This window comes from Grus americana, chromosome 34 (assembly GCF_028858705.1).
Source record: "Grus americana isolate bGruAme1 chromosome 34, bGruAme1.mat, whole genome shotgun sequence".
Classification (NCBI taxonomy): domain Eukaryota; kingdom Metazoa; phylum Chordata; class Aves; order Gruiformes; family Gruidae; genus Grus; species Grus americana.
Window position 1 is genome coordinate 109731 of NC_072885.1, and position 25725 is coordinate 135455.

The window sequence follows — 25725 nt, forward strand, 5'->3', positions numbered from 1 at the left end:
CCCCCCCCCCCCATCCCATACCCCCCCCCCCAGGGACTCAGGGTGCCGCCCCCACCCCACTTCCCCCTCCCAGGGACCCAGGGTGCCCCCCCCATCTCATTACCCCCCCCAGGAGTCCAGGGTGCCCCCACCCCACCCCATTCCCCCCCCAGGGACTCAGGGTGCCCCCCCCCACCCCATCCCGTACCCCCCCCCCCAGGGACCCAGGGTGCCCCCCCCCCCCCCCCCACCCCATTCCCCCCCCAGGGACCCAGGGTGCCCCCCCCCACCCCATCCCGTACCCGCCCCCCAGGGACCCAGGGTGCCCCCCCCACCCCATCCCATACCCGCCCCCCAGGGACCCAGGGTGCCCCCCCCCACCCCATTCCCCCCCCAGGGACCCAGGGTGCCCCCCCCCCACCCCATCCCATACCCGCCCCCCCAGGGACCCAGGGTGCCCCCCCCCCACCCCATTCCCCCCCCAGGGACCCAGGGTGCCCCCCCCCCACCCCATCCCGTACCCGCCCCCCCCAGGCCCCAGACCTTGTAGAAGAGGAGGATGAAGTTGATGGCGAAGGCGAGGAAGAGCGCCAGGAACCGCAGGTTGTAGAAGTTCCTGGACAGGTAGTTCTGCACGGGGGGGGGGGCGCACACACCCCACACGCTCAGAGCTGGGGGGGGGCCCAGGACACCCCCCCCACCCCAAACACCCCCCAGGGTCCATCCCCAGGACACCCCCCCACCCCAAACACCCCCCCAGGGTCCATCCCCATTGATGGGGGGGTCCCACTGTTGTCCCCCCCCACCCAAGGCTGCCCCCCCCCCCCACCCCCGCCAGGGATGGGGGTCTTGCTGCTCAGGCAATGGGGGTCCCCACCCCCCCTCCCCGCCCCCCCCGGCCCCCCCGTACCAGGAATTTGACCCTCTGGACCTCCAGCTCAGCCCAGAACTCAAAGGCTCCCTCGGCCGGCGGCTCCTTGCGCTCCCGGGGGACCGATTTCCTCCTCTTCTCGGGGGGCGCGGGCTCGGGCCCCCCCTCGGTCCCCTCCTTCTCTCCGTTCTCCGTGCTGGGGTGAAGGTGCTGCCTGGGTGGGGGCCCCCAGCGCGACCCTCTGCCCTTCCCACAGCCCCCCGACGGGGCCACGGACCCACCCTACAGCCCCCATGGGGCCACGCAACACCCAAGGGTGCCACGCAACACCCAACGGGGTCACAGACCCACCCTACAGCCCCCATGGGGCCACGCAACACCCAAGGGTGCCACGCAACTCCCAGTGGGGTCACACAACACCCAAGGGTGCCACGCAACACCCAACGGGGTCACAGACCCACCCTACAGCCCCCATGGGGCCACGCAACACCCAAGGGTGCCATGCAACACCCAGTGGGGTCACACAACACCCAAGGGTGCCACACAACACCCAACGGGGCCACGGACCCACCCTACAGCCATCATGGGACCATGCAACACCCAATGGGGCCACATAACACCCAACGGGGCCACGCAACACCCAAGGGTGCCACACAACACCCAATGGGGCCACACAACACCCAACGGGGCCACGCAACACCCAACGGGGCCACGCAACACCCAACGGGGCCACACAACACCCAACAGGACTACGCAACACCCAACAGGGTCACGGACCCACCCTACAGCCATCATGGGACCATGCAACACCCAATGGGGCCACACAACACCCAACGGGGCCACGCAACACCCAAGGGTGCCACGCAACACCCAACAGGACCACACAACACCCAATGGGGCCACACAACACCCAACGGGGCCACGCAACACCCAACAGGACCACGCAACACCCAAGGGTGCCACACAACACCCAATGGGGCCACACAACACCCAACGGGGCCACGCAACACCCAAGGGTGCCACACAACACCCAATGGGGCCACACAACACCCAATGGGGCCACGCAACACCCAACGGTGCCATGCAACACCCAAGGGTGCCACGCAACACCCAATGGGGCCACACAACACCCAACGGGGCCACACAACACCCAACAGGACCACGCAACACCCAAGGGTGCCACACAACACCCAATGGGGCCACGCAACACCCAAGGGTGCCACGCAACACCCAATGGGGCCACACAACACCCAACGGGGCCACACAACACCCAATGGGGCCACGCAACACCCAAGGGTGCCACACAACACCCAACGGGGCCACGGACCCACCCTACAGCCCCCATGGGGCCAGGTACCCTCCAATGGGGCCATGGACCCCCGAATGGGGGCCCCGGCCCCCCCAACTTACTCAGCTTTTTCCGCCTCGCCCGCCGGCTCCTCTTCCTTCTGCGGCTCCTCCTCCACCACCTCCTCCCCGTCCTCCTGCGGTGGGAGCCAGGATCAGGCCCGGGAAGGGGGGGGGCACGGACTGGCCCCCCCCAAAGCCCTGCTTAGGCTGCCCGTGGTCACAGGGGGGACAGGAACCAGGGGACCCCCCCCCGCTCTGCTAGGAGGGACCACAGGGTCCTGCCCCCCACCAGAGACCACCCCCCCCCCCAGGGTTCTGCTCCCCCCTAGGAACCCCCCAGGATCCTTCTACCCCCCCCCCAAAAGGAACCCCTGCATCCTGCCCCCCCACCCATAGGGACCCCCCCAATATCCTCCCCCCCATAGGGGACCCCGGGATCCTCCCCCACCCATAGGGACCCCCAGCACCCTGTCGTCCCCCCCCCCCCCGAGCCCCCATCGGTCGCCTACCCCAATCTTCCTCCGGAGGATGGGGGTGCCCTCGGGGGTGGGGGGCTCAGCAGCGGGGGGCTCCCCGATGTCCCCCAGCCCCCCGGGGGCGTCGGGGGCCGCCAGCCGATAGTGCCCGGGTTCTTTGCGTACCCCGAAAGCCGTCACCGGCGCCGCCGCCGCCTCCTCCTCCTCCTCCTCCTCTTCCTCCTCGGGGGGCTGCGGCAGGTGGGGGACGGGGGGGGGGACGGGGTCTTGGGGACCCCCCTCCTCTCCTCCCGTGCCCCCCACGGCCTCGCCGCCCCCCACGGCGTCCTGAGTGGGGTCGGGCATGCTAGCCAGCAGCTCGGCCAGGGCCAGCCGCTGCGCCCCTTCCACCAACCCCCCTCCGAAAAGGGAGGTCCAGGCCAGGCGCCCCACGGCCCCGAGCACCCCCCAACCCCCCAACAACCCCCCCAACATCGCCCGACCGGCGGCCGCCCCCGCCGCCCACGCCAATTCCCGACCGGGCCGTCGCCGTAACCGTCGCAACCGTCTCCTCCAAGTTTGGGGGGACCCCAATAAATGTCGCAACCCCCCGGCTCCCGCCAGCATCTCCCCGAAAGCCGAGGCGGGTTCGGCGGGTGGCGGGGGGCCGGTGGAGTCGGGGGTTTCCTCCTCTTCCTCTTGCTCTTCATCCTCCCCTCCTTCCCGAGCGGATTCCTCCTCGGAGAGGCGAGAAGCGATCTGCATCTCGAAGATGGTGTCCTCGCAGAAGTTGACGAAGAGCTCCATCTTCTCGGCTTCCCCGCCTTCGTTGACCACGTCGAAGATGAACTGACGTTTGGATTCCTTCACTTGGGGCATCTCCCACTGCGCCTTGTTGGCGGCGCTGATCTCGAAGTAGAGGCGTTCGATCCGTCGAGCCGCTCCCATAATCTCGATCCGTCCCAAAAACGGACGGAAATACTCCAAGATGCTGGCCGCTTGCTCCAAGAAGGTCCGGAGACGTTGATCGTGGGGAACGTGCTCCGAGAGGTTGGTGAGGAGCACGGCGACGTTGAAACCGATGTCGCGAGCGGGTTCTTGGAAGCGACCGGCGAAGGCTTCCACGTCGATCATCTCGTTCTCGTCTGCTTCGGAGCAGGAGAGGAGGAACTGGATCTCGGCGGGTTCGTATTGCTTCTGGCTGTCCATCGCCTTCTGGAAGTCCTTCTTGGAGATGAGACCTCGCGGGTCCGAGACATAGTCACGGAAGGCGTCCGAGGCCACGATGTCCCGCAGCTTCAGGAACATGTCGAAGAACTTGAGGATCATGGTGACGTTGCTGGAGGACTCCACCAGCATGTCCACCATCTGCCGGGCGATGGTCCCGTTCACCACGTTGCCTGTGGAGGGAGGGAGGAAGGGGGGGGGGGGTCCCCATCAGATCCAAGGGGGCTGTAGGGACAGTCCCAGTGCCTGGGGACACCCTGGAGAGCGAGGGGACACTTTGGGTGGTCAAGGGACACCTCAAGTGGCATGGGCCACCATGGATGGTGGGGAACACCCTGGAGAGCTGGGGGACACCTTGGGTGGTCAAGGGACACCTCAAGTGGCATGGGCCACCATGGATGGTGGGGAACACCCTGGAGAGGTGGGGGGGACACCTTGGGTGGTCAAGGGACACCTCAAGTGGCATGGGCCACCATGGATGGTGGGGAACACCCTGGAGAGCGAGGGGACGACACCTTGGGTGGTCAAGGGACACCTCAAGTGGCATGGGCCACCATGGATGGTGGGGAACACCCTGGAGAGCTGGGGGGGACACCTTGGGTGGTCAAGGGACACCTCAAGTGGCATGGGCCACCATGGATGGTGGGGAACACCCTGGAGAGCTGGGGGACACCTTGGGTGGTCAAGGGACACCTCAAGTGGCATGGGCCACCATGGATGGTGGGGAACACCCTGGAGGGGGGGGGACGGACACCCCTGATGACACGGGGACAGCCTGCATGGTGAGGACACCTCATTTTGGTGGGACGCCCGTGGTGATACGCAGACCCTGGGTGGCTTTAGAACATCCTGGGCGGTGGATGGGATGTCCTAACCCTGGGTGGCGAGGAAGCCCCGGATGACGTTGGGACAACCCTGCGGGGGGGGGGGGACACACACACGGACGAGGGGCCCCCACCTTCCAGCAAGGAGAGCAGCATCACCACCATGTCCTTCTGCAGGTCCAGCAGCTCCTTCAGCAGCCCGATCTGGCTGGAGTCCTGAGGTGGGGGGGGGGGGAACACGACACAATGGGGGGGGGGGACACACCATGAGCCCGATGTGCCCCCACCCCCACCCCACCGCCGCCCCAGACCCTTTACCTTGGGGGAGGGGGGGGTAGGACCCTCTCCAGCACCACCCCTCGCACCACGAGACGGAGGGTGGGTGGTGACCCCCCCCCCCCCCCCCCAACTCGCAACCCAAGCTGGGGGGGGTCAAAGGTGTTGGGGGGTGGGGGGGTCTTTGCCATGCGGGGGGGGGAGGGGGGGTTAGCGAGGCCGTGCAGCGCTGGGGAGGGGGATGGGATTGGGGGGGGGGGGGCTCGGGGGGTGCTTACGCCCATCCGCGGTCCCGGCGTTCGGCCCATCTGGCGGCAGCGGGGCGGAAAGGTCCGTCAGAGCCATGGGGGGGTGGGGGGGTGGGGGGGTCCCCCTCCAGCCTGGGGGGGTCCTTAGGGTGCCCCAGTGCCGACGGGATGGGGCGGGGGGTCATGGGGGGGGGGGGGGGGTCGCTGATGCCACCGGGTATCCCCAACCCTCCCTCCCCTGGGGACAGCGAGGAGGGGGCAGCGGGTTAGTGGGGGGGGGGGGGGGGGCGCTCCCAGTGCTCCCAGTGCCCTCCCAGTCCCACCTGGGCCAGTTTCTTCATCATGTGGGCGAAGACGTGGAGGAAGCCGACGACGGCGTCCCAGAGGCGGCTGTGGGCCAGGCTCTGCTGGTTCCCCGTGCAGGGACCCTGCGGGTGGCGGGCGCTGGCACCGCTGGCCCCCCCAGAGACACCCACCACCACCACCACCACCCCCCCATCTCCGGGAACCCTCGAGGACAGTGGGATCCCCCCCCCCCCCCTCCCAGGGACATTGGGGATCTTGGAGACCCCAGGGGCTTTGGAGACACTGGGACCCCCAGGGACACCAAGACCCCTTGGACACCGAGATCCTTGGGGACCCCCCAGGGACTTCAGGACCCCCAGGGCCACCAGAGTCCTTGGGGACCCCAGGGACACCAAGACCCCTTGGACACCAAGGTCCTTGGGGACCCCCCAGGGACTTCAGGACCCCCCCAGGGCCACCAGGGTCCTTGGGGACCCCCAGGAACTTTGGGAACCCCCAGGGACATGCAGGGTCACCAGGATCCCCAGGACACCAAGACTCCTGAGGACCCCAAGGAGCTCGGACCAGACCCCCACTCCCAGATGCCCAGGGACATCACGGGGGGCAGCAGGGTCCATCCCACCGGCGAGGGGCTGTGGGGGGCTGTGGGGGGCTGTGGGGGGCTCACCTGGATGTACTCGGTGAGGCTGTTGAAGACCTGCTTGGCCACGGCCATGGCCTTGGAGAAGTTGCGCTTGCCCTGCTCATCGATCACGTCCTTCCCCGAGTAGTACCAGTAGAAGTCGCTGATGGACTCCTGCCACCGGACGGGCACCGTCAGTGGGGGGACATGGGGACCACCAGCAGCATGGGGACACAGGGACACGGGGACCACCAGCAGCATGGGGACATGGGGATGGGGACACAGGGACCACCAGCAGCACGGGGACATGGACATGGGGACATGGACACGGGGACCACCAGCAGCATGGGGACATGGACATGGGGACGTGGACACGGGGACCACCAGCAGCACGGGGACATGGACATGGGGATGTGGGGATGTGGGGACCACCTGCAGTACGGGGACATGGACATGGGGACATGGACATGGGGACCACCAGCAGCACGGGGACATGGACATGGGGACACGGGGACCACCAGCAGCACGGGGACACAGGGACACGGGGACCACCAGCAGCACGGGGACATGGGGATGGGGACACAGGGACATGGGGACCACCAGCAGCATGGGGACATGGACATGGGGACATGGACACGGGGACCACCAGCAGCATGGGGACATGGGGACCACCAGCAGCACGGGGACATGGACATGGGGACATGGACACGGGGACCACCAGCAGCATGGGGACATGGACATGGGGACATGGACACGGGGACCACCAGCAGCATGGGGACATGGGGACCACCAGCAGCACGGGGACATGGACATGGGGACATGGACACGGGGACCACCAGCAGCATGGGGACATGGGGACCACCAGCAGCATGGGGACATGGACATGGGGACGTGGGGACCACCAGCAGCATGGGGACATGGGGATGGGGACACGGGGACCACCAGCAGCACGGGGACGTGGGGACCACCAGCAGCACGGGGACATGGACATGGGGACATGGACACGGGGACCACCAGCAGCACAGGGACATGGGGATGTGGGGACCACCAGCAGCACGGGGACATGGACATGGGGACATGGACACGGGGACCACCAGAAGCTTGGGGACATGGACATGGGGACACGGGGACATGGACATGGGGACGTGGACACGGGGACCACCAGCAGCATGGGGACACAGGGACACGGGGACATGGGGATGTGGGGACCACCAGCAGCACGGGGACACAGGGACACGGGGACGTGGGGACGTGGGGACCACCAGCAGCATGGGGACATGGACATGGGGACATGGGGATGTGGGGACCACCTGCAGTACGGGGACATGGACATGGGGACATGGACGTGGGGACCACCAGCAGCACGGGGACACAGGGACACGGGGACCACCAGCAGCACGGGGACGTGGGGACCACCAGCAGCATGGGGACATGGACATGGGGACATGGACGTGGGGACCACCAGCAGCACGGGGACACAGGGACACGGGGACGTGGGGACGTGGGCACCACCAGCAGCATGGGGACGTGGGGATGGTCAGGGACCCAGGGTGGGACGTGGGACAGAGCAAGGCAAGGGGACGTGGGTCAGGGACGTGGGTCAGGGTCCAAGCAGGAGGCAGTGGTGTGGGGCTGGGGGGGCCGTGGGGCGCCGTGGGGCGCCGTGGGTCGCCGTGGGGCGCCGTGGGGCCGGGTACCTGCAGGCGCAGCAGGTAGTCCACGGTGCAGATGATGATGTTGATGGTGGTCGTGTTCCCCGTCTGGGTGCGCAGGTAGTTCTGGAAATCTGGGGGGCAGGGCAACGGGGTGACACCAGCCCCACGGCCACCCTACTGCCACCCCACGCCTGCCCCACGGCTGCCCCACAGCCCCTCCTGCCCCATAGCTCCTTCTTCTTCTGCCCCATGGTCCTCCAAAGCCTCTTCCCCACCCAGAGCCCCCCCGTGTCCCGTAGCCGTGACCGTGTCCCCCCCCGTGTCCCGTAGCCGTGACCGTGTGTCCCCCCCGTGTCCTCCCCCGTGTGTCCCCCCCCGTGTCCCCCCCCGTGTCCCCTCACCGTTGTTGTGCCCCTCGCACAGCAGCTGGAGCAGGCGGAAGAGATCCTGCGTGAACTCGTCGTCCGACATCACCTTCTCCCCTGGGGAGGTTGGGGGGGGGGGGACACACGACATGGGGACACGGGGTCACGCGGGGACACGGGGTCACGCGGGGACGCAGTCGGGGTCACGCGGGGACGCAGGCGGCCAAGGTCAGGCCAGGTTGGGGGGGGGACCATGGGGTGACATCCTGGGGGGGGTGTGGGGACACGCTGCAGTGGCACGGGGACCCCCCAGGGTGGCAGGGAGACCCCCCAGGGTGGCACAGGGACCCCCCCAAGGTGGCAGGGGGACCCCCCAGGGTGGCACGGGGACCCCCCAAGGTGGCAGGGGGACCCCCCAGGGTGGCAGGGGACCCCCCAAGGTGGCACGGGGACCCCCCAGGGTGGCAGGGGGACACCCCAGGGTGACAGGGAGTCCCCCCAGGGTGGCACGGGGACCCCCCAAGGTGGCAGGGGGACCCCCCAGGGTGGCACAGGGACCCCCCAAGGTGGCAGGGGACCCCCCAGGGTGGCAGGGGCGTTAGCATGGGGAGGGGGCAGCCAGCGGGGCCGAGGGGCCGGGGACAAGCGGGGCCAGGCATGCTGCGGGGACGCCGTGGGGGGCAGCCAGGGGACGTGCCGTGGGTCCCGCTCCTGCTCTGGGGACAGGGCACGGGGAGGACCCGCCGGTGCCACCCTCCTCCAGCACCCCCAGCCCGGAGACCCTACGGTAACGCCCCAAATCTACAGACCCTACCATAGCACCCCTGAGCCCTATAGCCCCTACGGTAACACCCCCCGCCCTATAGATCCTATATCACCCCCAGCCCTATAGCCCCTATATCACCCCCAGCCCTATAGATCCTATATCACCCCCAGCCCTATAGCCCCTATATCACCCCCAGCCCTATAGATCCTATATCACCCCCAGCCCTATAGCCCCTACGGTAACACCCCCCGCCCTATAGATCCTATATCACCCCCAGCCCTATAGCCCCTATATCACCCCCAGCCCTATAGCCCCTCTATCACCCCCCAGCCCTAGAGCCCCTATATCACCCCCAGCCCTATAGATCCTTTATCACCCCCCAGCCCTATAGATCCTATATCACCCCCAGCCCTATAGCCCCTATATCACCCCCAGCCCTATAGATCCTATATCACCCCCCGCCCTATAGACCCTATATCACCCCCCAGCCCTATAGCCCCTATATCACCCCCAGCCCTATAGATCCTATATCACCCCCAGCCCTATAGCCCCTATATCACCCCCCAGCCCTATAGCCCCTATATCACCCCCAGCCCTATAGATCCTATATCACCCCCAGCCCTATAGCCCCTATATCACCCCCAGCCCTATAGATCCTATATCACCCCCAGCCCTATAGCCCCTACGGTAACACCCCCCGCCCTATAGCCCCTATACCACCCCCCCCAGCCCTATAGCCCCTATATCACCCCCAGCCCTATAGATCCTATATCACCCCCCCCAGCCCTATAGCCCCTCTATCACCCCCCAGCCCTATAGCCCCTATATCACCCCCAGCCCTATAGATCCTTTATCACCCCCCCCAGCCCTATAGCCCCTCTATCACCCCCCAGCCCTATAGCCCCTATATCACCCCCCGCCCTATAGCCCCTATATCACCCCCAGCCCTATAGATCCTATATCACCCCCAGCCCTATAGCCCCTATATCACCCCCCCCCAGCCCTATAGCCCCTATATCACCCCCAGCCCTATAGATCCTATATCACCCCCAGCCCTATAGCCCCTATATCACCCCCCCCAGCCCTATAGCCCCTATATCACCCCCAGCCCTAGAGCCCCTATATCACCCCCAGCCCTATAGCCCCTATATCACCCCCAGCCCTAGAGCCCCTATATCACCCCCCGCCCTATAGCCCCTATACCACCCCCCCCCAGCCCTATAGCCCCTATATCACCCCCCCAGCCCTATAGCCCCTATATCACCCCCAGCCCTACAGCCCCTACGATAACGAGTATTTACCGTTCTCACGGCTGATGACTGTCACCAGGAGCCAGGATGGGAGAGAAGGGGAGAGAGGAGGTGAGCGGGGTGGGGGGGGGCATTAGGGTTTGGGGGGGCATTAGGGTTTGGGGGGTTCATTAGGGTGTGGGGGGTCATTAGAGCAGGGGGGGTCATTCATTAAGGTTTGGGGGTGTCATTAGGGTTTGGGGGGTTCATTAAGGTTTGGGGGTCATTAGGGTTTGGGGGGGTCATTAGGGCAGGGGGGTCATTCATTAAGGTTTGGGGGTGTCATTAGGGTTTGGGGGGTCATTAGCGTTTGGGGGGGTCATTAGGGTTTGGGGGGGTCATTAGGGCAGGGGGGTCATTCATTAAGGTTTGGGGGTGTCATTAGGGTTTGGGGGGTCATTAGCGTTTGGGGGGGTCATTAGGGTTTGGGGGGGTCATTAGGGCAGGGGGGTCATTCATTAAGGTTTGGGGGTGTCATTAGGGTTTGGGGGGTCATTAAGGTTTGGGGGGGTCATTAGGGCAGGAGGGGGGTTCATTAGGGTTTGGGGGGTCATTAGGGTTTGGGGGGGTTCATTAGGGTTGCAGGGGGGCATTAGGTTCCTGGGGGGGTTATTGGGGCCCGGGGGGATGTTAGGGGTCAAGGGGGGGGGGTTTAGGGACTTGGGGGGCATTGGGGCTGGGGGGGCATTAGGGTTTTGGGGGGCATTAGGGACTTGGGGGGCATTAGGGCTCTGGGGGGGGCATTAGGGCTTTGGGGGGGCATTAGGAGCTCAGAGCCACATTAATAGCGGGGGCTCGGGGGGAGCAGCACAGTGGGACGGGGGGTGCAGGATGGGGACCCCCCCCCCCCCCCAGTCACAACTCCCCCCCCCCCCCCCGCTCCCGCCTGGGGCAGCAGCAATAGGGGGTCCCGGGGGGGGGGGGTGCCCGGGCAGGGCCCCCCCACTCACTCGTCCCCTCCTCGGTCACCATGCCCAGCCCCTCCGCCTTGTTCTGCCGCTCGAAGGCGTTGAGGTCCAGGACGCTGCGGGGACACGGGGGGGGTGTCAGGATGGGACCCCCCAAAACCCTTCCGGGATCCCCCCCCAGCTGGACACGATCCCCTCCCTGGGGGTTCTGAAACTCTTGGGGACCCCCCCCCCCCCAAACCCCTGGGGCACCCCATGGAGGGTCCCTGATGCCCAAGGGGGGACCCTGATGCCCGTGGGGGTCCCTGATTCCCATGGGGGACCCCAAAGCCCACGGGGGGGGACCCCAAAACCCGGGCGTCACCTGCAGGTCTGCATCAGCGCCTGGACGCTCTGGAAGAACCCGACCTCCCGCTTCTCCTTCAGGTAGTCCAGCATTTTCTGGGGACACACACACACACACACGCGTGTGGACGGACGGACACGGCCACCGGCACGGGGACAGGGGGCCCTGGACATGGCCACCGGCACGGGGACACACGTGGACACACGTGGACACACATGGACATGGACGCACGCGGACACGTGGACACACGCGGACACGGACACATGTGGACACACGGACATGCGGACATGTGGACACACGCGGACACGGACACATGTGGACACACGGACATGCGGACACACGTGGACACAGACAGATGCGGACACATGGACACACGCGGACACGTGGACACACATGGACACATGCGGACACACGGACACACGCGGACATGCATGGCCACACGGACACATGCGGACACACGCGGACATGTGGACACACACGGCCACACGCGGACACACGTGGACACACATGGACACACGGACACACACAGGCACACGGACACAGGCGGACATGTGGACACATGCGGACACACGCAGACACACGGACACACGTGGACACATGGACACACGTGGACACACGCGGACACGCGGACACATGCGGACACACACGCGGACACACACGGCCACACGTGGACATGTGGACACACACGGCCACACGCGGCCACATGTGGACACGCAGACACACGTGGACACATGTGGCCACATGCAGACACACGCAGACACACATGGCCGCACGTGGACATGCAGACACACGTGGCCACACGCGGCTACACGTGGACATGTGGACACACGCGGACACATGCGGACACACGCGGACACACGTGGACACGCGGACACACACGGACACACACGGACACACGCGGACACACGTGGACATGTGGACACACGCGGACACACGTGGACACGTGGACACACGTGGACACACGTGGACACGCAGACACACGCGGCCACACACAGCTACACGTGGACATGTGGACACACACGGACACATGCGGACACACGCAGACACACGGACACACGTGGACACATGGACACACGTGGACACACGCGGACACGCGGACACATGCGGACACACACGCGGACACACACGGCCACACGTGGACATGTGGACACACACGGCCACACGCGGCCACATGTGGACACGCAGACACACGTGGACACATGTGGCCACATGCAGACACACGCAGACACACATGGCCGCACGTGGACATGCAGACACACGTGGCCACACGCGGCTACACGTGGACATGTGGACACACGCGGACACATGCGGACACACGCGGACACACGTGGACACGCGGACACACACGGACACACACGGACACACGCGGACACACGTGGACATGTGGACACACGCGGACACACGTGGACACGTGGACACACGTGGACACACGTGGACACGCAGACACACGCGGCCACACACAGCTACACGTGGACATGTGGACACACACGGACACATGCGGACACACGCAGACACACGGACACACGTGGACACATGGACACACGTGGACACACGCGGACACGCGGACACATGCGGACACACACGCGGACACACACGGCCACACGTGGACATGTGGACACACACGGCCACACGCGGCCACATGTGGACACGCAGACACACGTGGCCACACGCGGCTACACGTGGACATGTGGACACACGCGGACACATGCGGACACACGCGGACACACGTGGACACGCGGACACACACGGACACACACGGACACACGCGGACACACGTGGACATGTGGACACATGCGGACACACGTGGACATGTGGACACACGTGGACACGCAGACACACGCGGCCACACGCAGCTACACGTGGACATGTGGACACACACGGACACACACGGACACACACGGACACACGTGCCCACACGCGCCCACACGCGCCCACACGCGCCCGCCCCCCTACCTGCTGCACCTCGGCGTTGCCCCCGTTGAGGATGGAGATGCCCAACTTGAGGGTGGAGGACACCATGTCGCCCCGCTCCCCTGCCAACGCCGCGCACCGTCACGGCCGGGCGTGACGGGTGGTCGCACGAGGCCCCTCGTGCAAGGGCCGGGTGTGCCGCACGAGGGCCCTCCCCGTGCGAGGAGGTGGGGTGGGGGGGGTGGTCCTCACCCTTGCAGGCGCTGATCATCTGCAGCACCATCTCGGCCGCCCCCCGCGTGTGCAGCCGGGCTTGCTGGTACAGCAGCTTCTGCTTCTCCATCTCCTTCTCCTGGGGGGGGCACGATCGGGGGGGGGGGCTGAGGGGGTCCCCAGGGTGGGGGGGGGAGGGGGTCAGGGTGCCCCCCCCTGCACCCACCTCGAATGAGTCCTCAGCTTCTTCCTCCTCCTCTTCCTTCTCCTCCTCCTCTTCGCCTTCATCCATGTGGCAGCTCTGGGGTGGAGGGGGGGGGGGGGTCCCCAGTTGAGAGCCCCCCCCACCCCCAAGCAGGGACAGGTCCCGGCCCCACACCGGGGCTGGGTGGGGGGGGTTTGGGTGGGGGACACGAGGCGGGGGGGGGGGGGCAGGACCCACCTTGGCCATGATGCCGGCGTACGCCATGTACAAATGATCCTTCTCCAACTTACTGCGGGATGGGGGGGGGGGGGCACCACAGCATCTCACGGGGGTGCAGGGGGGACCCAGGCCTCCGGGTGCCCCCCACCCCCCCCCCCAAGGACCACCCTGGGGGTCCAAAGTGGCCTCTGTGTGTGTGTGTCCCCCCCCCACCTCTTCTCCGTCAGCGCCGTCCGGCTGAAGTGCAGGATGAGCTGGTGCAGGGGGTCCGGCTTCTTGTCCTGCTCCTCTTCCTCCTCCTCCTCTTCCTCCCCCGACTTCTACCTCGGCCGACACCGCAGGGTTCAGCTTGGGGGGGGTGGGGGGGTGTCCCCTGGTGATCCCCCCCCCCCCCAGGGTCCCGTCCCCCCCTCCCCGGCTCACCGAGAGGTCGTTGATCATGCGGTCCTCGAAGGGGTGCTCCTCGGGGACGAGCCAGGAGAGCTTGTACGCCTCCAGGAACATGTTACAGGCACGGTGCCTGCGGGGCACGCCACGGCCTCCCAGTTACCCCCAGTTACTCCCAGTTGGGTCCTGGGTCACCCTCGGGGGCTCCCAGTTACCCCCAGCTACCCCCAGTTACCCCCAGTTGGGTCCTGGGTCACCCCTGGGGGCTCCCAGTTACCCCCAGCTACCCCCGGTTGGGTTCTGGGTCACCCTTGGGGACTCCCAGTTACCCCCAGTTACCCCCAGTTACCCCCGGTTGGGTCCTGGGTCACCCTCGGGGGCTCCCAGTTACCCCCAGTTACCCCCAGTTGGGTCCTGGGTCACCCTCGGGGGCTCCCAGTTACCCCCAGCTACCCCCACTTACCCCCAGTTGGGTCCTGAGTCACGCTCGGGGGTTCCCAGTTACCCCCAGTTACCCCCAGTTACCCCCGGTGGGTCCTGGGTCACCCTCGGGGGCTCCCAGTTACCCCCAGTTACCCCCAGTTACTCCCAGTTGGGTCCTGGGTCACGCTCGGGGGCTCCCAGTTACCCCCAGTTGGGTTCTGGGTCACCCTTGGGGACTCCCAGCTACCCCCAGTTACCCCCAGTTACCCCCGGTGGGTCCTGAGTCACGCTCGGGGGCTCCCAGTTACCCCCAGTTACTCCCAGTTGGGTCCTGGGTCACCCTTGGGGGCTCCCAGTTACCCCCAGTTACTCCCAGTTGGGTCCTGGGTCACGCTCGGGGGCTCCCAGTTACCCCCAGTTACCCCCAGTTACCCCCACTTGGGTCCTGGGTCACACTCGGGGGTTCCCAGTTACCCCCGGTTGGGTTCTGGGTCACCCTCAGATCTCCCAGTTACCCCCAGTTACTCCCAGTTGGGTTCTGGGTCACCCTTGGGGACTCCCAGCTACCCCCAGTTACCCCCAGTTGGGTTCTGGGTCACCCTCGGGGGCTCCCAGTTACCCCCAGTTACTCCCAGTTGGGTCCTGGGTCACCCTCGGGGGCTCCCAGTTACCCCCAGTTACTCCCAGTTGGGTTCTGGGTCACCCTTGCGGGCTCCCAGTGGCCCCCAGTTGCCCCCCAAAGTGTTCTGGGTCACCCTCGGGGGTTCCCAGTTGCCCCCAGTGGCTCCCAGTTGCCCCCACAATGCTCTGGGACGTTCCCAGTTTCCCTTAAGGGGCTCCCAGTCGCCCCTAGATGCTCCCAGTCACACCCGGGGGGTCTCAGGGGGTTCAGAGCCCGCCCCCCCGGCAGCTCCCAGTCCCTCCCAGTCCCTCCCAGTGCCCACCTGGGCAGGTTGTAGAGCGGCGTCATGCGGAAGCAGGCGACGACGGCGCGGCGGCGCTGCTTGGACAGCAGCTTGTGCCAGACGGCCTTCTTGGACTTGTAGGGGTGCTCTGTCTGGGGGGGCGTCACTGGGGCACCCCGGGGACACGCAGCACCCCGGGGACCCCCGGAGCACCCCAGGGACCCTCAGAGCACCCTAGGAACCCCCCCAGAGCACCCCAGGGACCCCCAGAGCACCCTAGGAACCCCCCCAGAGCACCCCAGGGACCCCCCCAGAGCACCCCAGGGACCCCCGGAGCACCCCAGGGACCCCCCCAGAGCACCCCAGGGACCCTCAGAGCACCCTAGGAACCCCCCCAGAGCACCCCAGGGACCCCCCCAGAGCACCCTAGGAACCCCCCCGGAGCACCCCAGGGACCCTCAGAGCACCCCAGGGACCCCCCCAGAGCACCCCAGGGACGCCCAGAGCACCCCAGGGACCCCACCAGAGCACCCTAGGAACCCCCCTGGAGCACCCCAGGGACCCCCCCAGAGCACCCCAGGGACCCCCGGAGCACCCCAGGGACCCCTAGAGCACCCTAGGAATCCCCCCGGAGCACCCCAGGGACCCCTGGGGACCCTCACAGCACCCCAGGGACCTCCAGGGACCCCCCCCGGAGCACCCCAGGGACCCCCAGAGCACCCCAAAGACCCCACCAGAGCACCACAGGGACCCTCACAGCACCCCAGAGACCCCCCCAGAGCACCCCAGGGACCCCCAGGGACCTTCACAGCACCCCAGGGACCCCCCCTCGGGCACCCCTGGAGCACCCCATGGCCCTCCCCAAGCCTCTTGAGACCCCCAGAGACCCCCCCTGCCCCCAGGGATCCCCGAGCCCCCCCCCCAGCCCCCCAGCACCCCAACCTGCTCGAGGCCACGGGGCGCGGCCAACATCTCCTGCACCCCAGGGACCCCCCAGCCCCCCCTCCCACCAGGGACCTCCCCCCCCAAGCCCCCCCGACCTGCTCGAGGTGGTAGAGCACGGCCGACACCTCCTGCACCCTCCGGACGATCTTCTCGGGGCTGTCGGAGTCCTCGGCCTTGCCGGCCATCTCGCGGTACAGGGCCATCTGCCACCGCATGGACGAGTTGTTCTCGCACTGGGGACACGGGGGACACGGTGACCACGGGGACGTGGGGGGGGCACGGGGGGACCACGGGGGGGTGGGCACCACCACGACCATGGGGACGTGGGGAAATGGTGGGGGACATGGGGACATGGGGGTATGGGCACCACCACGACCATGGGGACATGGGGAGGGACATGGGGACATGGGGGTACGGGCACCACCATGACCATGGGGACATGGTGGGGGACATGGGGGTACGGGCACCACGATGACCACGGGGACATGGGGAGGGACATGGGGACCATGGGGGTACGGGCACCACCATGACCATGGGGACGTGGGGACATGGGGGTACGGGCACCACGATGACCACGGGGACATGGGGAGGGACATGGGGACCATGGGGGTACGGGCACCACCATGACCATGGGGACGTGGGGAAATGGTGGGGGACATGGGGACCATGGGGGTACGGGCACCACCATGACCATGGGGACATGGGGACATGGGGGTATGGGCACCACCATGACCATGGGGACGTGGGGACCACGGGGGTGTGGTCACCACCATGACCATGGGGACATGGGGACCACGGGGGTACGGGCACCACGATGACCACGGGGACATGGGGAGGGACATGGGGGTACGGGCACCACCATGACCATGGGGACGTGGCGGGGCACGGGGGGACCATGGGAGTATGGGCACCACAGTGACCATGGGGACATGGTGGGGGACATGGGGGTACAGGCACCACGATGACCTTGGGGACATGGGGAGGGACATGCGGACCACGGGGGTGCAGGCACCATGATGACCACGGGGACATGGTGGAGGACGTGGGGACCATGGGGGTACAGGCACCATGATGACCATGGGGACATGGGGACATGGGGACATGGGGGTACGGGCACCACAGTGATCATGGGGACATGGGGACATGGGGACCATGGGGGTACGGGCACCACCATGACCATGGGGACGTGGGGAAATGGTGGGGGACATGGGGACCATGAACTACAGGCACCACAAAGACCATGGGGACACGGTGACCACGGGGACCACGGAGCGACATGATGACCACGGAGATACAGGCACCACGATGACCATGGGGACATGGAGAAATGGTGGGGGACATGGGGACCATGAGGCTACAGGCACCATGATGACCATGGGGACACGGTGACCACAGGGACCACGGAGATACAGGCACCACAATGACCATGGGGACATGGAGAAATGGTGGGGGACATGGGGACCATGGGACTACAGGCACCATGATGACCATGGGGACATGGGGACATGGTGGGGGACATGGGGCTACAGGCACCATGATGACCATGGGGACATGGGGGTACAGGCACCATGATGACCATGGGGACACGGTGACCACAGGGACCACGGAGATACAGGCACCACGATGACCATGGGGACATGGGGACCACAGGGACCATGGGGGACAGGGGGATGTGGGGGGGACACGGTGAGGACAGCGGGGACGTGGTGGGGACGAGCCACCTCACCTTGCCCTGCAGGTGCAAGTTGTTGTTGAGGAACTCCCGCACCTCCTCGTCCGTGTCCTTCTGCAAGGGGGGGGGGGGGGACACACGCACACAACAGGGCCACGTCAGGGAGCTGTCCCCAACTCCGGGGGGGTGTCCCCAACCCCAAGGGGTGTCCCCAACCCCCCCTGCCCACCAGGGCGTAGCGGCTCTTGGCCAGGCTGATGAGCTCCTGGTCGGTGGGCGAACACATGTTGAGGCCGATGGGCAGCATCTTCTTCAGCGTGGCGACGATGAGGGAGGTGTGGATGGAGTACCGGTCCCCTCGACGCTTCTTCTTCGTCCGCTCCTGCTCCGAGCCACCACCCTGCGGGGACAGGGACGGGGGGACGTCAGGGCCACCACCCCCAGGCCAGGGTTATGGGGGTGTCAGGGACAGGACCCCAATGTCACAGAGATGGGGACATCAGCAACCAGGACCCCCCCCCCCCCCCCGTGCCATGGGGACACCTCAGGGCCAGGATCGCTGCGCCACGGGGACTGGGGACATCAGGGCCAGGACACCAATGTCACCCAGCTCCAGCAGCCCCAGAGGTCCCAGAGGTGGCCCTGTGGGGCAGGAACCCAGGATGCTCTTGGGGGTCCCAAGCCATGGTGGCCTTGAGGAGCAGGACCCTGGAGGGGTCTTGGGGGTCCCAGCCATGGTGGCCCCACAGAACACGACCCTGGAGGGGTCTTGGGGGTCCTGGCCATGGTGGCCCCATAGAACACGACCCTAGGATGTCCTTGGGGGTCCCAAGCCATGGTGGCCCCACAGAACAGGACCCTGGAGGGGTCTTGGGGGTCCCGGCCATGGTGGCCCCACAAAACACGACCCTGGAGGGGTCTTGGGGGTCCTGGCCATGGTGGCCCCATAGAACAGGACCCTGGAGGGGTCTTGGGGGTCCCGGCCATGGTGGCCCCATAGAACAGGACCCTGGAGGGGTCTTGGGGGTCCTGGCCATGGTGGCCCCACAGAACAGGACCCTGGAGGGGTCTTGGGGGTCCCAGCCATGGTGGCCCCACAGAACACGACCCTGGAGGGGTCCTGAGGGTCCCGGCCATGGTGGCCCCATAGAACACGACCCTAGGATGTCCTTGGGGGTCCCAAGCCATGGTGGCCCCACAGAACAGGACCCTGGAGGGGTCTTGGGGGTCCCGGCCATGGTGGCCCCATAGAACACGACCCTAGGATGTCCTTGGGGGTCCCGGCCATGGTGGCCTTGAGGAGCAGGACCCCAGGGTGGGGGCCAGGGTCCCTGGGGCCCCCTCCCCACGCAGCGTGGCCCCGCTAACCTGGCCATCTCCGGACTAGGTGCCAGCACCCGCAGCCAAGGGCAGGAGAGAAGAGACAGCGTTAGGTCCCCGTCCCCATGGACGTGGGGGGCTCGAGGACCCGGGTGGACGGGGAGGGACAGAGACCCCTGGATGAGGTGGGGGAGAGGGTTGGGGGGCAGCGGGTGGGGCAGGAGGGATGGAGATGCCTGAGTCTGGGGGGGAGTTGGAGGTCCCAGGTGGGTTTTGGGGTGGTTTGAGGGTACCAGGTGGGTGGGGAGGGATGGAGGTGCCCAGGTTTGGGGGTACCAGAGGGGTTTTGGGGTGGTTTGAGGGTACCAGAGGGGTGGGGAGGGATGGAGGTGCCCAGGTTTGGGGGTACCAGGTGGGTTTGGGGTGGTTTGAGGGTACCAGAGGGGTGGGGAGGGATGGAGGTGCCCAGGTTTGGGGGTACCAGAGGGGTTTTGGGGTGGTTTGAGGGTACCAGAGGGGTGGGGAGGGATGGAGGTGCCCAGGTTTGGGGGTACCAGAGGGGTTTTGGGGTGGTTTGAGGGTACCAGAGGGGTGGGGAGGGATGGAGGTGCCCAGGTTTGGGGGTACCTGTGGGGTTTTGGGGTGGTTTGAGGGTACCAGAGGGGTGGGGAGGGATGGAGGTGCCCAGGTTTGGGGGTACCAGAGGGGTTTTGGGGTGGTTTGAGGGTACCAGAGGGGTGGGGAGAGATGGAGACACCCGGGTTTGGGTGGGTTTGGGGGTACCAGGCAGACTTGGGGAGGGGTGGACAGCCCCCATCCATGGGATTGGGGTGCCAGGCGGGCAGGGGGTGCAGGATGGGGGGGTCTGGGGGTGCCAGGCAGGAGGTGGGGGTGCAGGCGGGGTGGGGGGGGGGGGTGCGTTCCCCCACACACACCTTGGCCATCTTGCTCTTGCTGTCGGCGGTGAGGAAGGACATGTTGTTGATCTCGTTCTGCACCACGAAGTTCTGCTCCTCACGCTTGAAGTTCTGCCCAGGGGTGGGGACACACGGGGCTGAGCGACCCCCTGTACCCCCAAACCCCCAGCCCCTCCACGCACCGCCGTGCCCCCCCACATCCCCGGCGCCCCCGACTCACGTGGGACTTGGACCAGTAGATGAAGACCTCCCCGACCATGCGGAACAGCTCCTCCGCGTCCTCGTTGGGCTCCGTCAGCCACTTGGCCCTGCCGGTTGCGTGGCCACCATCAGTGGGTCCCCGTGGCCACCATCAGGCAAAGTCCATGGCCACCACCAGTGGGTCCCCATGGCCACCATCAGGCAAAGTCCATGGCCACCACCAGTGGGTCCCCATGGCCACCATCAGAGGGTCACCATCAGTGGGTCCCCGTGGCCACCATCAGGCAAAGTCCATGGCCACCATCAGTGGGTCCCCGTGGCCACCATCAGGCAAAGTCCATGGCCACCACCAGTGGGTCCCCATGGCCACCATCAGAGGGTCACCATCAGTGGGTCTCCATGGCCACCACAAGTGGGTCTCCATGGCCACCATTGGTGGGTCCCCGTGGCCACCATCAGAGGGTCACCATCAGTGGGTCTCCATGGCCACCACCAGTGGATCACGATGGCCACCATCAGTGGGTCCCCGTGGCCACCATCAGTGGATCCCCATGGCCACCATCAGAGGGTCACCATCAGTGGGTCTCCATGGCCACCACAAGTGGGTCCCCGTGGCCACCATCGGTGGGTCCCCGTGGCCACCATCAAGGAAAGTCCATGGCCACCATTGGTGGGTCCCCGTGGCCACCATCAAGGAAAGTCCATGGCCACCATCAGAGGGTCACCATCAGTGGCTCTCAAGGGCCACCATCAGTGGATCCCCATGGCCACCATCAGAGGGTCACCATCAGTGGCTCTCAAGGGCCACCATCAGTGGATCCCCATGGCCACCATCAGTGGGTCTCCATGGCCACCATTGGTGGGTCCCTGTGGCCACCATCAAGGAAAGTCCATGGCCACCATCAGAGGGTCACCATCAGTGGGTGTCCATGGCCACCACCAGTGGATCACGATGGCCACCATCAGTGGGTCTCCATGGCCACCATCAAGGAAAGTCCACGGCCACCACCAGAGGGTCCTCAGGGTCACCATCAGATCATCCCCTTGGCCACCATCAGGGGATGATGTCCGTGCCCCCCCCCGCCCCCCCAGTTTTGCCCCACACCTTCTCCTTGTCTCCACCACAGGTGGACCACGGTCCCCAAGGGATGCTCCCCAGCATCCTCGCGCCCCCCGCGTCCCCCCCTCACCGGCTGTTGTCCACGTAGCGGATGAGCAGGGGGTAGAGCGCGTAGAGGTCGCGGCAGAGGACGGAGAACTCGTCGCGGATGAGCAGCTCGGCGTCCTCCCCCTCCGCCTTGGCCTCCATGCGGAGCTGCTCCTCCTCGGCCACCACCTTGCCCGCCCGCTTCTTCAGCTTCTCCATGGTGGGGATGAAGTGGGAGCGCAGAAGCTCCGGCTTCGCCTTGCTCACGATGGGCTGGGCGAACACTGCGGGGACGGGGGGGGCTGCAGCCGGCGGGGGGACACCCGGGGACACCCGCACCTCCCCGGGACCACCCATGGCCACCAGCACCATCCTGGGACCACCCAGGGCCACCAGCACCTCCCCGGGACCACCCATGGCCACCAGCATCATTCGTGGGACCACCTAGGTCCTCTAGCATCATCTATGGGACCTGCCCGTGGCCACCAGCATCATCCCAAGACCCATCCAGGGCCACCAGCCCCCTTCCTGGGACCACCCAGGGCCACCAGCCCCATCCTTGGCACCTGCCCATGGCCACCAGCCCCATCCCAAGACCCACCCATGGCCACCAGCCCCCTTCCTGGGACCACCCATGGCCACCAGCATCATTCGTGGGACCACCTAGGTCCTCTAGCATCATCTATGGGACCTGCCCGTGGCCACCAGCATCATCCCAAGACCCATCCAGGGCCACCAGCCCCCTTCCTGGGACCACCCAGGGCCACCAGCCCCATCCTTGGCACCTGCCCATGGCCACCAGCCCCATCCCAAGACCCACCCATGGCCACCAGCCCCCTTCCTGGGACCACCCATGGCCACCAGCCCCATCCCAAGACCCACCCATGGCCACCAGCCCCCATCGTGGGACCACCCATGGCCACCAGCCCCATCCCAAGACCCACCCATGGCCACCAGCCCCCATCCTGGGACCACCCATGGCCACCAGCCCCATCCCAAGACCCACCCATGGCCACCAGCCCCCATCGTGGGACCACCCATGGCCACCAGCCCCATCCCAAGACCCACCCATGGCCACCAGCCCCCATCGTGGCACCTCCCCATGGCCACCAGCCCCATCCCAAGACCCACCCATGGCCACCAGCCCCCTTCCTGGGACCACCCATGGCCACCAGCCCCATCCCAAGACCCACCCATGGCCACCAGCCCCCATCGTGGGACCACCCATGGCCACCAGCCCCATCCCAAGACCCACCCATGGCCACCAGCCCCCTTCCTGGGACCACCCATGGCCACCAGCCCCATCCCAAGACCCACCCATGGCCACCAGCCCCCTTCCTGGGACCACCCATGGCCACCAGCCCCATCCCAAGACCCACCCATGGCCACCAGCCCCCATCCTGGGACCACCCATGGCCACCCGCCCCATCCCAAGACCCACCCAAGGCCACCAGCCCCCTTCCTGGGACCACCCATGGCCACCAGCCCCATCCCAAGACCCACCCATGGCCACCAGCCCCCTTCCTGGGACCACCCATGGCCACCAGCCCCATCCCAAGACCCACCCATGGCCACCAGCCCCTATCGTGGCACCTCCCCGTGGCCACCAGCCCCATCCCAAGACCCACCCATGGCCACCAGCCCCCTTCCTGGGACCACCCATGGCCACCAGCCCCATCCCAAGACCCACCCATGGCCACCAGCCCCCATCGTGGGACCACCCATGGCCACCAGCCCCATCCTTGGCACCTGCCCATGGCCACCAGCCCCATCCCAAGACCCACCCATGGCCACCAGCCCCCTTCCTGGGACCACCCATGGCCACCAGCCCCATCCCAAGACCCACCCATGGCCACCAGCCCCCTTCCTGGGACCACCCATGGCCACCAGCCCCATCCCAAGACCCACCCATGGCCACCAGCCCCCATCGTGGGACCACCCATGGCCACCAGCCCCATCCCAAGACCCACCCATGGCCACCAGCCCCCTTCCTGGGACCACCCATGGCCACCAGCCCCATCCCAAGACCCACCCATGGCCACCAGCCCCTATCGTGGCACCTCCCCGTGGCCACCAGCCCCATCCCAAGACCCACCCATGGCCACCAGCCCCCTTCCTGGGACCACCCATGGCCACCAGCCCCATCCCAAGACCCACCCATGGCCACCAGCCCCCATCGTGGGACCACCCATGGCCACCAGCCCCATCCTTGGCACCTGCCCATGGCCACCAGCCCCATCCCAAGACCCACCCATGGCCACCAGCCCCCTTCCTGGGACCACCCATGGCCACCAGCCCCATCCCAAGACCCACCCATGGCCACCAGCCCCCATCGTGGCACCTCCCCGTGGCCACCAGCCCCATCCCAAGACCCACCCATGGCCACCAGCCCCCTTTGTGGGACCACCCATGGCCACCAGCCCCATCCCAAGACCCACCCATGGCCACCAGCCCCCTTCCTGGGACCACCCATGGCCACCAGCCCCATCCCAAGACCCACCCATGGCCACCAGCCCCCATCGTGGCACCTCCCCGTGGCCACCAGCCCCATCCCAAGACCCACCCATGGCCACCAGCCCCCTTTGTGGGACCACCCATGGCCACCAGCCCCATCCCAAGACCCACCCATGGCCACCAGCCCCCATCGTGGGACCACCCATGGCCACCAGCCCCATCCCAAGACCCACCCATGGCCACCAGCCCCCTTCCTGGGACCACCCATGGCCACCAGCCCCCTTCGTGGGACCACCCATGGCCACCAGCCCCCTTCCTGGGACCACCCATGGCCACCAGCCCCCATCGTGGCATCTCCCCGTGGCCACCAGCCCCATCCCAAGACCCACCCATGGCCACCAGCCCCCTTCGTGGGACCACCCATGGCCACCAGCCCCATCCCAAGACCCACCCATGGCCACCAGCCCCCATCGTGGCACCTCCCCGTGGCCACCAGCCCCATCCCAAGACCCACCCATGGCCACCAGCCCCCTTCCTGGGACCACCCATGGCCACCAGCCCCATCCCAAGACCCACCCATGGCCACCAGCCCCACCTGCCAGGCGTTTCATCCAGGAGGCCTCGTCGATGCCCAGGTTGTTGACCACGATGCGGAGGATGTTGCCCAGGAGGGCGTTGAGGTGCTGGCCGGTGACGGCGGTGGCCCAGGGTCCCTGGGGTAGGGTGTCGGGACCCCGTTCCCACCATCGGGGGAGGTAGTTACAGAGCATGGGCAGGGTCACCTCGATGACGTGGGGCATCTCGGTGTAACGAGCCCCCGATTCCGCCAGCCCCCCGATATCTCGCATCAAGCGCTCCAGGTCGGGGATGTCGGGGCACATCTCCTCCACGCGGCCGGGGAGCCCCAGGACTGCGGGGACACGGGGATGGCACCGGGGGTGGGGTTTTTTTTTTTTGGGGGGGGGGGGTGTCCTGGTGTTGGGGTGCATCTGGGAAGCCCAAAGTTGGGGAGATCTGGGGGTGTCAGGGTGCCCCACTGGAGCTGGTGGGGACAAGTGGGGATGTTGGAGGTGAGGGGGACCCCGAAGTGGGGACATCAGAGGTGTCAGGGACCCCGAAATGGGGATATCAGAGGTGTGGGGGGACCCCAAAATGGGGACATCAGAGGTGTCAGGGACCCCAAAATGGGGACATTGGAGGTGTCAGGGACCCCAAAATGGGGACATCAGAGGTGCGGGGGACCCCAAAATGGGGACATTGGAGGTGGGGGGGGACCCCGAAATGGGGACATTGGAGGTGTGGGGGGACCCCGAAATGGG

At 66.8% G+C, this 25725-nt stretch overlaps 2 protein-coding genes across 2 annotated transcripts in view; one reads left to right on the forward strand and one right to left on the reverse strand.

The window, feature by feature from the left end:
- ECH1 (enoyl-CoA hydratase 1) overlaps nt 1-25725 on the forward strand; it is a 76641-nt gene that overhangs the window by 30487 nt on the left and 20429 nt on the right. The gene's annotated exons all lie outside the window — the stretch shown is intronic.
- The window catches only part of RYR1 (ryanodine receptor 1), a 65406-nt gene that overhangs the window by 984 nt on the left and 38697 nt on the right, over nt 1-25725 (reverse strand). The window contains exons 38-64 of the mRNA XM_054808185.1: nt 25002-25316; nt 21996-22236; nt 20825-20912; nt 20623-20715; nt 19736-19750; nt 18597-18767; nt 18422-18481; nt 16791-16928; nt 15790-15902; nt 14459-14555; nt 14249-14355; nt 14054-14105; nt 13838-13912; nt 13651-13750; nt 13441-13520; nt 11506-11582; nt 11184-11257; nt 10246-10263; nt 8215-8295; nt 7856-7944; nt 6204-6332; nt 5554-5658; nt 4841-4922; nt 2710-4055; nt 2261-2334; nt 890-1046; nt 501-609 (exon numbers count right to left, since the gene is read on the reverse strand). Of these exons, the coding sequence (XP_054664160.1) occupies nt 501-609; nt 890-1046; nt 2261-2334; nt 2710-4055; nt 4841-4922; nt 5554-5658; nt 6204-6332; nt 7856-7944; nt 8215-8295; nt 10246-10263; nt 11184-11257; nt 11506-11582; nt 13441-13520; nt 13651-13750; nt 13838-13912; nt 14054-14105; nt 14249-14355; nt 14459-14555; nt 15790-15902; nt 16791-16928; nt 18422-18481; nt 18597-18767; nt 19736-19750; nt 20623-20715; nt 20825-20912; nt 21996-22236; nt 25002-25316 (4086 nt within the window). The remainder of the gene's footprint in view (nt 1-500; nt 610-889; nt 1047-2260; nt 2335-2709; nt 4056-4840; nt 4923-5553; nt 5659-6203; nt 6333-7855; nt 7945-8214; nt 8296-10245; nt 10264-11183; nt 11258-11505; nt 11583-13440; nt 13521-13650; nt 13751-13837; nt 13913-14053; nt 14106-14248; nt 14356-14458; nt 14556-15789; nt 15903-16790; nt 16929-18421; nt 18482-18596; nt 18768-19735; nt 19751-20622; nt 20716-20824; nt 20913-21995; nt 22237-25001; nt 25317-25725) is intronic.